This window comes from Lagopus leucura, unplaced genomic scaffold, assembly GCF_019238085.1.
Source record: "Lagopus leucura isolate 7727_CA_CO unplaced genomic scaffold, USGS_WTPT01 Super-Scaffold_73, whole genome shotgun sequence".
In the NCBI taxonomy this organism is placed as follows: domain Eukaryota; kingdom Metazoa; phylum Chordata; class Aves; order Galliformes; family Phasianidae; genus Lagopus; species Lagopus leucura.
The window spans coordinates 18,824,522-18,836,881 of NW_024962252.1; the positions used below are offsets into that span (position 1 = coordinate 18,824,522).

General features: G+C 40.7%; 1 protein-coding gene across 8 annotated transcripts in view; it reads left to right on the forward strand.

Annotated features, from left to right (window-relative positions):
* The first annotated feature begins 251 nt into the window (after positions 1 to 251).
* The window catches only part of PHF3 (PHD finger protein 3), a 46,121-nt gene continuing 34,012 nt past the window's right edge, over positions 252 to 12,360 (forward strand). For 2 of the 8 annotated variants that reach the window (XM_042889659.1, XM_042889711.1), the window contains exon 1: positions 8,852 to 8,940. Coding sequence is in view for 1 of the 8 variants with exons in the window: in XM_042889650.1 (XP_042745584.1) it covers positions 8,697 to 8,940 (244 nt within the window). In the remaining 7 variants the exon portion in view is untranslated. Of the gene's footprint in view, positions 343 to 8,671; positions 8,941 to 12,360 lie in introns of those variants that run through there. The other 6 variants (XM_042889650.1, XM_042889723.1, XM_042889676.1 and 3 more) reach the window with 6 other exon arrangements.

A 12,360-nucleotide genomic window follows, 5' to 3' on the forward strand; every position in this document is an offset into this window, starting at 1 on the left:
GCTGCAGGCAGACGGCACGCAGCACACGCGCCCTTCCCACCCGGTCGGGCCAGTCCCGCCCGGCGCCTGCGCAGCGTGGCACCGCCTCCCCGTAAACAGCACCATCACATGAGCGGCCGGGCCCGGCGCGGCGCCGCTCGCCTGACGCCGCGGGGGCGCGCTTACGGGAAGCGGGCGCGCGGCCGACACCGCCAGCCCTGCCCAGCCCAGCCAGCCAGCCGCGCCAGGCCGGGACGGAACCAGCCGCGGCAGGGGGAGCCCCGCTCCCGCAGGCCGCCCTCTCTCCCTTCACCGCGGCAGCCGCGTCCCTCCTGCCGGGGCAGCGCCGGGCGGCGGAGCAGGGTAAGTGGCCGCGGCAGGGCGAGGGAGAGAGGGCAGCGCCGCGCGGCCTCGCCCCCCTGTCCCGGGGCGTGGCGGACGGACGAGGCCCGGTGTGGCGAAGGCGCGCCCGGCCCGTTGGCGGGGCCCGGAGTCGCGGCTGGGGCCGGGCGGGCCGCGGCCTGCTTCCGTCGTACGGACGGAGCGCGGGCCGGGCGCGGAGGCGGCCTTCTTGCCCCGCGGAGGCGGCCCGCGGGCCTGGTGGGAGCTCCCGGCCCCGCTCCGTCGGCGATGACCTTGTGGAGGCCGCGGGCCTTTGGCCGGCCGGGGCCGGGCTCCGCGGTACTGTACGGCCCGGCCTGGCTGCCCGCGCATGCGGCGGACTGCTTGTCTGCCCCGGGGCCCGGCCCGTGCCCCCTGTCGTGCTCCTGCCCGCCATGCGCTGCCCCACGTGGGCGAAGCCTTCACCCTTCGCTGCTCTTGCCGGTTTTCACCTCTGCTGCCTTCTTGCCCCACGCAAACCTGGCAAACAAACGCCAGTTTAGAACCAGCTGTGCCTCTGCTATTGGTCTGACCTGCTGCGGGCTCCTCCTCCCATTCCTCATACTTAGCCTCATCAACTATTCCCGTGTTTAACTCTTGTGTACAGTACTCGCTGTAGGAAGCGTGGCACAAAATATGGTCATCTGGGGTGCATGGGGGAGGCTGTGGCCTGGTGGCATTCTGGATCCTGATTTTGAGTGATATGGCTATCCAGGGGCAGTGTGTCCACGCTTCCTTTCTAGTGCTGGAGTGTGGATACCTAATATGCATCGTATGTTAGGAGAGCTATCACTCAGGTTAACACGCATTCCTTCAGTATAGTCTGTATAGTGGAGACATAGCCGTGCAATGAGCAACTGAACACAATTGGATGCTTTCCTGTGTGACCTGTTCTAGAGAACCTGCTTTAGTGGCGGGCTTGGACTAGGTGATCCTCAGCAGTCCCTTCCAACTCCTACAGTTCTGTGACTGGGAGAGGAACACTGCTCACTGTAGGGTGAATTAAAAGAAATAGTGTGAGGAATGGAGCGTGAAAATGGCTAAGGGAATGCAGGAGCATGAAATGACAGCAGACGCAGTGTACAAATTCTTGTGGCTGCGTTGTCTTTTAGATGGCTGTTATTCCATTATGTGTCTATATGTTTACATTTGGTACTAACATCACAAAACTGAGGAAATATGATAGGATAATATGTGATAATTTTGAATATGGCTTTTCTTTAACAGTACTAATTCACATTAATTGTGCTTAATAAATTAATCTGTTAAAGTTTGGGGAACACCCAGTGAGGGAGATCTAGACATACTGTGTTCTGTATTTCTTGATGTAGTTTAGCTTGAATGGTCTTTATGCTTAGTTTGTAGCTTGCAACAGAACTGTGGTCAGCTCTCATTTTGCTTCACTACAAAGATTTTTCTTCTAATTTCAGTTCTGCTTTGAAATTCTTACTTATAATCAAAACATTTAGCTATTTTTTAACTATCATTATCTGTTATTCAACCATTTGTTTTTTGCAAGTATGTTACATTTGTTAACCCTCATGAATTTTAAGGAGCTGAGAGGGCATCTAGAACTCCAAGTCATGTTGAACTAGATCTAATTCAGTATAGTTGTCCCAGTGTAGAATTGGTTCTTGTTTCTGAGAAAACTAAAGCTCAGAGAACTGTTTAATAAGTCTGCTGTACTTCTGTGACCTCTTTGGAGTGCTTGACTCTACTCCTAAATGGAGTAAATGCTGTTCATGTGTGAAGGGCTGAGCATATGTATGATACGTGGAATAATGTTAGCTGTTAACTTTCTGAAAGTCTTCAGTTTTCTAAATTTAATTTTCCCTGAACAATGTAAGTATTATTGAATCCAAATCACAAAAATGTTAAGAAAGAAATTATTTCTAGGAAATAATAATCTTTTATTATCTTGCCTGTCATGTCAGATACCTTTTATGACTAAGAATACTTTTAAAAGATAGTATTTGGAAGTAGAAATGACAAAGTGCAGTGAAGAGGATATGAGTGTTCATTATATAACAGCAAAATGAGAAATATGGGCAGCTTGTGACATGCATCTGAATGATATCAGTGTGATCTCATGGAGGGTGTTATATTGCCATGGAAAATCTCCCAAGGTTTCACCACTGAGCATCTATTTCTGAAAATCCTAATTCTTGGGTGCTTTTCCAAATGAATCATATCGGAGAGAGTGAGAAACTCAACAAGTGTTAGGAATGAAGTTGCTCTATCTGGGACAACTGACAAGCAGTCAATGTAACGTATTACAGAGCTTAACACTTAGGCAGTGTTCAAACTTAAACTACCTTGGTCATCTTGTTAAAGTTGAAAAGTGGGCCCTTGTGAACCTAATGAAATTCAACAGGTTTTACACTTGGGTCAAGGTAATCCCATATATGTATGCAAACTGGGAGAAGAACTCCTTCTCAGCAGGACTACTCTCAAGGACTTAGGGGTGTCCTGGTTGATGAAAAACTGAACTTGAGCCAGCAGCACATGCTTGCTGCTTGGAAGGCCATTGGTATCCCAGGCTCCATCAGAAGAGGGCTGGCCAGCCGGGCGAGGGAGGTGACTGTCAACTTCTACTCTGCCCTTTTGAGGCCCCATCTGAAGTACTGGGTCCAGGTCTGAGGCCCCCAGCACAGGAAAGATGTGGAACTTTGGGGGAGAGAGAAGGGCCACAAAGATGGTCAAAAGGGCTGTAGCACCTCTCCTGTGAAGACAGACTAAAGGAACTGGTCTTGTTCACTCTAGAAAGGAGAAGGCTGTGAGGAGACCTTGTTACGGTCTTCCAATGTTTAAAGGGAGTTCATAAGCAAGAGGGAAGTCAACTTTTTACATGGGTGGATAGTGATAAAACAAGGGGGAATAGTTCTAAACTGAAAGAGGGGAGATTTAGATTAGATGTCAGGCGAAAACTTTTCATTGAGAGTGGTGAGGTGCTGGAACAGGTTGCTGAGGGAGACTGTGGATGCCCTGTCCCTGGAGGTGTTTAAAGCCAGATTGAATAGGGCTCTGGGCAACCCAATCTAGTATTTGATCTAGTGGCTGACAACTCTGCCTGCGGCAGGAGAGTTGGAACTTGATCCTTGACGTCACTTCCAACCCAAACTGTTCTGTGATTCTATGATAAAGCAGTTATTGAGGAATTTAAGGGGGGGAAGTGGAAGAGCATAGCAGTTATGGAAAAGGAGTCCTTTGGAGGTCCCTTCCAACTCCTACAGTTCTGTGATTCTGTGAAAAGTAATCTGTCTTAGGGTTTTTTATTTTCAGGGGAATATTTCTTCTTAGCGGGCTTATAAATTCTAGTGTTGTATAGAGATCTATAATGTGTCTGTGAGTGATATAAAAAAAAGTATAATCCTTCTTTGTTATCTGTGTGAGATTCAACAGTATTCACGGAGGGGATGGTCCAGCAAAGGAGAGAGGTCTGCTTTATGACATATGGAGGATATCCCAGCAATAAGTTGTTCTTGTGACAGAACACAACTTCTAGTGTAACACTTAATTCTTCTGCTAACAGCTGAAGTGAAAAAACGTTTTATTTGAAGAGTGGTTAATCTGTTGAAAGAAGGTCTGCTAATTTTATTTTGTGTGATATAATTTCATCTTGTATAATTAGGAAAATATTTTTCTATCTTTTTGCATTTCTTTGTCTTTTATCTTAAACCATTGTTTGAAATTTATTTTACTTCTTGGTCACTGAAAGAGAACAGGAGACATACAGATACTTATGGGATGATGTTTTAGGCATCCAGCTTTATCAGTGTACCTGCTGTGCACAATCCTGATGTTTCAAATACTCCTTTTGACTGCATGTTGCTGTTAGACATATCTTTGATGGTGTCCTGTTTGGTGAGAGATTGGTAAATTAGATAAAATCTGATTATTCTCAAAGGCCAAAGCTTAGCAAACCATATTCTGAGTTTTGTTTGATTTATCAGTTTTCTTGTTTGTTTTGTTTTTGATAAAGAGCACTGACATTTTCTGTAGTAAATCTGAACTCAGGTGTTCATAAATCAAATCTTCTCATCCTGTGAAAAGCATTTTGTCATTTCTTTTATTTTTTGAAGACTGCCCTCTATGATGGGATTTGAGACAGTGTGAACCAGAGTAAGAACAGATTGGTGTGGGAGCTGTAAAATCCAATTTAGTTACTGGCTCTGCCACTGACATATTGCCTAATACTGATTTCCTTCTTTATCCCATGATGTGTTTAGGTTGCGAGCTCTGTTGGCTAGAATCTGTTCTACTGTAGAGAACATGAGTCTCTCACTTGTGGCTTTTGGTGCTGAGTTAGCTATAAGCATTGTAAGACTAAATACAGCTTCTAATGCTGAAAACATGGATGCATGGCAGCTTAGCATTAATTTTCATCTAAGCAGTGGTAACCTTAAACATTAAGGTTTTGTATACATGGAAGTAGGAGAGTAAGAGTAAAACTTGCCGGTGCTCAGCAGGTGACGCTGGTTGATGGGTGAGTTACAAGTATAGGATATCAGGGGCACTTGAGGTGGTTTGTCACCTCTGTGGAGTGAAGAAGTGTCTGGTGTGCTGAGTGCTCTTTTTAGGTATGGTATTTACAAAAACACTCAGGAGAAGATTGCCTAAACCCCGTGTGCAGTTAGCTAACTCCATGTCAGTTCAGATGCAGTTTCTTTCTGTCCTGTTGGGAGGCTGTTCTTATAATTTATGGCTGACTGATGATGCAGTGTCAGCTTTTTGCGTATGTTTTGATCTCTAAGAAACAGTTTATTCAAATAGCTGTGTTCCATTTATACATTTTTCTGACCAGTGCTTTTAATACTATGGCTTGAGGAAATGAATGTCATTTGAGACTTCTGTGGAGTTCGTTAGCTGCTGTTTAGACCAGTCTTGCTCTGGTTATTTGGTGTGTGTAAGCTGATGGAAAGCGCTTACAGGACAACAGGCTGAGTCGCTTGTTTTCAACATTGTTGTGTTTCTAACATCAGTCCAGTCAATAGCTAGATTTAGAAAACCTTTTAGAAGCATCAGCCAAGTTCAGTGAATTGAAAAGAAAGTCTGTTCAGGAATGTAGATAAATGAAATGGAAAGAATTATAATGTCACTATGCTGTCTTCAGCAGCTTCAGACTTAGTGAGTCAAGTAGATCTGTTACGTAGGTGGGATCTCCAGCGTTTAGAATGCAGAGTATCCTGACTAGGAAGAGTGAGCTTTTTTCCTTCCTTTGGTTCGTTTTTCAGATGTTTTTCCTGTCTGTCCAAACCTCAGGCAATCATTACAATGTTTTTAATAGAACTACAGTATTTTTCTAATATCTTAAATTCTGTGGACTTCATAAGCTGGACTTCATTTTAAAGATGCAATTATTAAACATACAGGAACTTTATATGCTTAAATATAAAATGCAATCTGTGCAGAAGAGGGAAGAAATTTTTAAAAATGTTTTTAAAATCTTGTCTAGCACGAAGTATGTGTTTCTTTTTTTGTCAGTCCCTCCAGGTTCTACACCTCACATGATGATTGATGTAGTAGTCATAGAAATACTTTTTCGAAACTTGGTATGGTGCAAATTATACAAAGAATTGAACATTAGCATCTTGGAATCAAAATGTTGCCTTACTTTGTTCATGTGCTTTGCTGGCATGCTTCTCTAACTGTCTTAGCAATTGAAGAACGTCAGTTTTTTAATCTTATTAGATTTGGTTGTGGTGGGACTTCTATGTGAAACCACTTTGATTGTAAACTTGCAGTGATGATTTACTGCAACACTTGGCTAGAACTTTTACTTAATCATAGAATCATACTCCAGAAACAGACTTTTTGATACAATTTATCTTGAATTCTCTCTGTAATTAGCTAGGTGTTACTGAAGATGACTGTGGCCATTACATTGTAGATGTTTTGACAATTATTTTGCAGTGCATTTAGTGTTCTGAGTGGGTGCATGGTGGTTCTGCAGTACTGTAGGTAGTCTCCCCCCTGCCTCTTATCGGGTAGTTGAAGAGAAAGATTAGTTTGTCCGCAGCCATTTTTGGTAGCAGGGGCTGCAGTTCTACCAGAGCTTTTGTTATGTGGAACTTGCTATTAATGAAGTGGACAGCACCACCTTGATAACAGAAGTTTTTGAATGAGTACTGTATAGATGTTCTCCTCCTGTAGAAGGGAAAACAGGCAAACATTGTATGTGTCTCTCCTTCATATTTAATTTTAGGTAGAAAAGATTTCTTACAGTAATTTGTGAGTGTCATTGGTGCTTGCTGGTGGCTAAGTTTGCCATCATTTTATCATGTGTTTCTTACTCACATGCTTGTATGATGCAAGTGTTTAAAAACAAAACAAAACACACACGCATACAAAACAAACACATGTCATTACAGGAGGGAGTTTTAAAGTTCCAGTTGTGGCTATTATAATTATTTTCCTACTTGGAGCAGCTCCAGCTCTTCAGTTCACTCTGTGTAGTATCAAATCGTTGTAGCTTTGTTGCATAATAGAGTAGATCATACAGTACAGTACAGCACAGCACCTCCTCAGCTGCAATTAGCTTTGCTTGTTGCCAAACTTGGAAATCATTTTATGAACTCTGTAGAAGCCTATGGATTGCTGTAGACTCTTGTTGACATGCTGCATGCATAGATGCACTGCTTAATAAAAAACGTATTTTTTGGTGTAGGGAATTTTCAAATTACAGCATTCTTGTTGTAAAACTGCTACTTTATTATGTAAAAGCACCTGATTTGGCATGAATTTTCCTTTTGGCTGCTTGGTTGGCCTGTAGGATGTTGCGCATTAGACTGTTTTTGTCATGCTTAGTGTGTGAAAAGGCACTATGCTCTGCAGAGGCATCATGCTACACCTAACAGTTGTTTTCTGCCTTATGGGGGAATGAAGAAAGTCTGTCATGTTTTTAATAAAAAAAGGTATTTTTCATGCTCACATGTGTTTTTTGTGAACTTGTGATATTAAATACATTTTAAAAATAGTTTTAAAATGTTAGCAAGACAGGTACGTCTATGTCTTAGATTGCTCCCTTGATTACTAAAATGAAAGTAACTCAGTTAATATGCATGTAAAAGAAAGAATACTTACTGTTGTAGTGAGCATAAGTAGACTCATATTTTGTGGCAGTTTCCTAGAATAGGAATCTAGCAACTAATTCAAGCACCACAAACTGTAAATCTCACTTCTCTGCTTTTCCTTTAATGCCTTCATGCAAAAAATCAAATCTTGCTGTGTGGGTGAAGGTGGCTGATAAGGGAAAGTGTGGGAGAGAATGTGCCCTTTTCCTGTTTCCAGAAGCCTGGACAGCTTTGTATGTGCCAAAATCGGTCTCTCAGGCTTTCTAGATATTGCCAGACACTACTCCATCTCTCCCTTATGTCCTAAGATTACCATATTTACTATAATGATTAATCTGCACTCAGAGTACGTGGTTATGCTGAACTTTCGAAGAAGCATTTTGATGACATCTTTCTATCATGTAGTTGTCCGTTTTTATCAGTTGAATCTCTGCTGAAACAGTGACATCTTTGCTATGTTGCTAAGAACGGATACAGGAAATTGAGAATTTCTTCTTGTAAATTGTAGGTACAATCTTTGATTGAAGCTACTTAGGTCTCACCTGAACTTTTTCAAAACTAAAGTTTGTAAAGCAGTTCTTGCCTTTCTGAGGCCATCTGACAGAATTCTCATGTACTTGATCGGGGTTACATTTTCGTGTAAAACCTTTGTAACCTTGAATATAACAATAAGTGAAAAAATAGTAGGGTGAAGACTCCACTGCTTAAAAATAGTTACTTGCTTTGAAGTACTTGCTAGTTCCTGTGTGAGTGGGAATGTAATCTTTCTCAGTGTTGGGCCCTGGTCTTTGCTCCTGAGCTTTCTCAGTTTCACTAGTGTTGGCAGAAGCTGACCATGACTTTGTATTTAGAGGAACAAAGATGTGCATATGCAGAATACTAACCAGGTTCCACACCACCCCCTGCACCCCAGCTCTTTAAGGTTGAGACAACTAGAAGGATGTTTTGCTTAAACCTTGTTATAAGCACTCTGTGGAAGTGGCAGCACTTTGATGTTGATGAAGCAGCTATTAGTAACTTAGCATGCAGCTTCTTTTTGAGATAGCTAGAAAGAGAAATGATTTCAGGTATGCAGTGAGCCATAATAAGCCATAAGCAGATTTTAATTTTTTTAATTTTTCAAATAATTCCAGAATACCTTAAGAGTTCTGAAAACAGCAGAAAGAATTTACTAGTTTCTTAGGTGTTTTACAATTTGTAGCTTATTTTCTTATGATATTTTTCTTGTCTTTCTATAGGGCTGAAAGACACACAGGACTCTTCATGGATATAGTTGATACATTTAACCATTTAATTCCTACTGAACACTTAGATGATGCCCTATTTCTAGGATCCAACCTGGAGAATGAAATCTGTGAGGACTTTAGTACAAGTCAGAATGTCTTAGAGGATTCGCTGAAGAACATGCTCAGCGATAAGGATCCTATGCTAGGATCTGCAAGTGCCCAGTTCTGTTTGCCTGTTTTGGATAGCAATGATCCCAATTTCCAGATGCCTTGTTCAACAGGTAAATCTTATAATTTTTTAAGATTACAGTTTTAAATACAGTAATACCTCAGTGCCAATCCTTTTTCCGTAATGTAGAAATAACAACTTGGGATTTCTGTCTCTTCCCTGCCGCTTTTGTTTTGCTGTTTACATGCTTGGCATGTACAACATGCGGTTCTTTTTAATCTGGTCTGAGACAAAAGTAATTTGGGCTTTGACTTGAGTATGTGTAAATTATTCCCAATTAAAATTGTGATTTGTTTAGCATAACAACTGTGCCTCGTGGAGTTGGTAGGTGTTTTCAAAAATTTGACGGTTTGGGATGAGCAGTAGGAGCGTTTGAGGTGAACTAGATTGCTTCTCTAATGTCAGGGTTGCTTTGTCAGGACTGGAAGTTCTACTTCTCAGTTGATACTGAGTGCGTGTTGTGCTTTCGTTGTCTCGAAGCAAAACATTGGAACAGTAATACTATTGGTTATTGTTCGGAAACACCTGATTTGGAAACACGTTAGAACAAAGTTTTAAATAAAAATCATGTTGGGAGTTATGGAGCAGTTTTGAGAGACTGGAGAAAACTATTCTAACTTTGGAGAAGAGTTGGGAGAAAATTATATTCTAAAATTATGTATGTTGTAAATAGGTTTTTTTATTAATTTGACTACAAGTTTTGAATTTTTTTTTTTGATTCATTGCCATTGCCAAAAGGTGTTGTAGATTAGTGCAGAGAACTGATCACACTGACTTTTTTTCTATTAACTTTTATGAACTATTTCTGAAAATCTTGATGTATTCCTAGCATAATATATTCTGTTTCTGCTAACAGACTAAATTCTCACCTTCATTAGATCGAGTCCTGTTATGGCTTAGAGATTAATTTGCCTAAATAAAAGTTGTTACTGATTGAAGCAGTGACCCAGTGAGCTACAGAAACAAAAGAAGACTTTTGTTCTTTTACTGCTTTAGTACAATGTGATTTGAGGCCGTCTTTAATATTTTTGTTTGCTCTTGTAATAGTTCATGTCCTTACACTCTTTTGTCTTTAACCTAAAGGTAAAATGCATTTTATCAGTTTTAATGTGCAGCTGAACCAATTCTCCTCTCTCATGCCAACATGAAACCAGGAAAAAACATATCTCTGCCATCATTTTGTAAATTTGACTGGCTTTTAATTTTTGTTTCATTCAGTCAGGATACAGCTGGATGTTTTAGAAGTTATGGGGAGATATCTGAGGGCTTGTGGTACACTAGTTAAATATTTCTCCTAAAAGTGATCAGCAGTGGAATAATTAATACTGCAGATGTTTAAATAATTTTTAAGCTTGCTATTCATTTAAATAAGTGAACTAACTCAATTAATTGTGGCTACTATTTTAGTCTGCAGGGAATCAAAACTGAAAACATGACTGACAGTGGTGGAGTCCTCATATCTGGAGGATATTTAAGAGACATGTGGACATGGCATTAAGGGACATTGTTTATTATAATTATATTATGCTTATTATTTGTTTATTTTATTGTTTATTGATGGGACTTGGTAGGTCAGGTTGATGGTTGGACATGGTAATCTTGAAGGTGTTTTCCAATCTAGGTGATTCTATGATCCTATATGTTTAAAGCTGAATTTGAGTACATTTCTGTGAAAGGAGCTTTGAGAAGGGCAGGTGTCAGGCCTGTGTAACCACTTAACAGATTTGTAATAACCATTTTTCTGCTAGTCTCAGTTATGGGTCGATGTACTGCCCTTTTGCTTGCTGATGAGTTGACATCAGTCCTTGATAAGCATTATTTACAGGCCTAATACAAAGTGATTGCTTGCCAACACTGCACCAGTCTTGCTCAGCTTTTGTGTTTATATTGCATATCATTCACCTGGAGTGAGCTTTCTGTTACTGCTGAGCTCTTTTCAAGGTGGTGATCTTCCTGTATGTAATGGATGCTGATAGCATCTTAGCTGTACAACCCCTGAACAATTTAAGTACTTGTCTATGAAACAGAGCTGCTTTGATTTTCAAGTTTAATTTCCAGTTGCTGCTTGTTAGAGGCATTTCCACAGAAAATGTTCAAGCTGTTCTATAGATTGGATTATATGTGATTCTTATGGGAAGAGTATTAGCATCATAGTCAGCACTGACAAATACCAAAGGGAATGTGAATAAATATCTGTTGCTTGTGTCTTGACAGGAGGAACTTTGTCAGTGCCTTGTCCTACATCCAGTTTGTGCCGGATCTAATTTTTTTGTTCAATTAGATGACATTATTGATCTTAATCTACTCTGAGCTTGCTCTTTAGTTGCCACAAAGTAATGGGATGGGGTTGTCTTGTTCAACGTTGATTGAATGATTGGTGTTTGGAGAAGAAAAGATCGTTTCCAGGTCTGCTAATGACTTTGAGTAGAGATGGAAGTAATTTTTCATTACTTTTTGTAAGATAGAAGGGGCATGGGTCAAATCAGCATTTGTTATGCTGAAATCCTTTCAGGATGTGTCTGAAAAGTGAGTGCTAAACAGTGAAGATGTAGTTAGGTTGCTGGTCTGTGGGATCAAACAAAGCAGATTTCTGCTTCTGTAGCACACTTGGGAAGATTTTTATTTCAGTAATCAAGGTACAGACCATTGGCAAATCTTAGTCCTCAACTGCAGTTCTTGGGAACTTTGTAGTAATGAAAGTTGCTTATTGTGACCTATTGAAATAGGTTTTAGCAGTAAGACCCAGTGTCACTAGTAGAAGTTGACAAACTGCTGTCTTTGCCAGTTAAGAGACAGAATTTGATGAAGTGAGGCTTTCAAGAGTGAAATGAAACACTCAAAGCGTGGTGTGTAGGGTACTTGTAGGTGTGTTTCTGGTTCTGATCATCTGTATGGCAGAATGTTAGTTCTCCCAAAAATGAAATAATCAATGCAGATTAATTATGTGGAATAGCTCCCACCTGTCTTTCATGTTTGAGTACTGTGTGTGTGTGTGATGTGGTAGTTTTGGTTTTGTTTTAAATTGTGTTTCCTTCTTACCATTTTTCTTTAATCAGAAGTGAAAAATATGAAGCTTAGGGTATGACATTTCTCTTCAGAGCAACACCTTCTTTTCACTCTTGTTTGATAGCGTAGTGATAGGTTTTGTTCTGTTATTTCTTGCTGTAAGATATATGGAAATTTATCCACTAATTGTATGACCTTGTGAGATCAGACTGAAAACACTTGTAGTAGAGATTGTATGGTTTCATTCATTGCAAGTAATGCAGTGATTTGCCACTCATCTCCAAAGATGTTGACTTGCAATCAACAGCCGCAGAATGGCGATTTTCATCTTGTGTTGTTGAATTGAGTATGGCTGTGTGTGCATACATATATAATATATATGCATAATGAAACTAAATAAGCAGCATTCATACCAAATGGACATTTCTAGCTCTTGTAACTCTGTAGTTTTTCAGGATGTCACTCA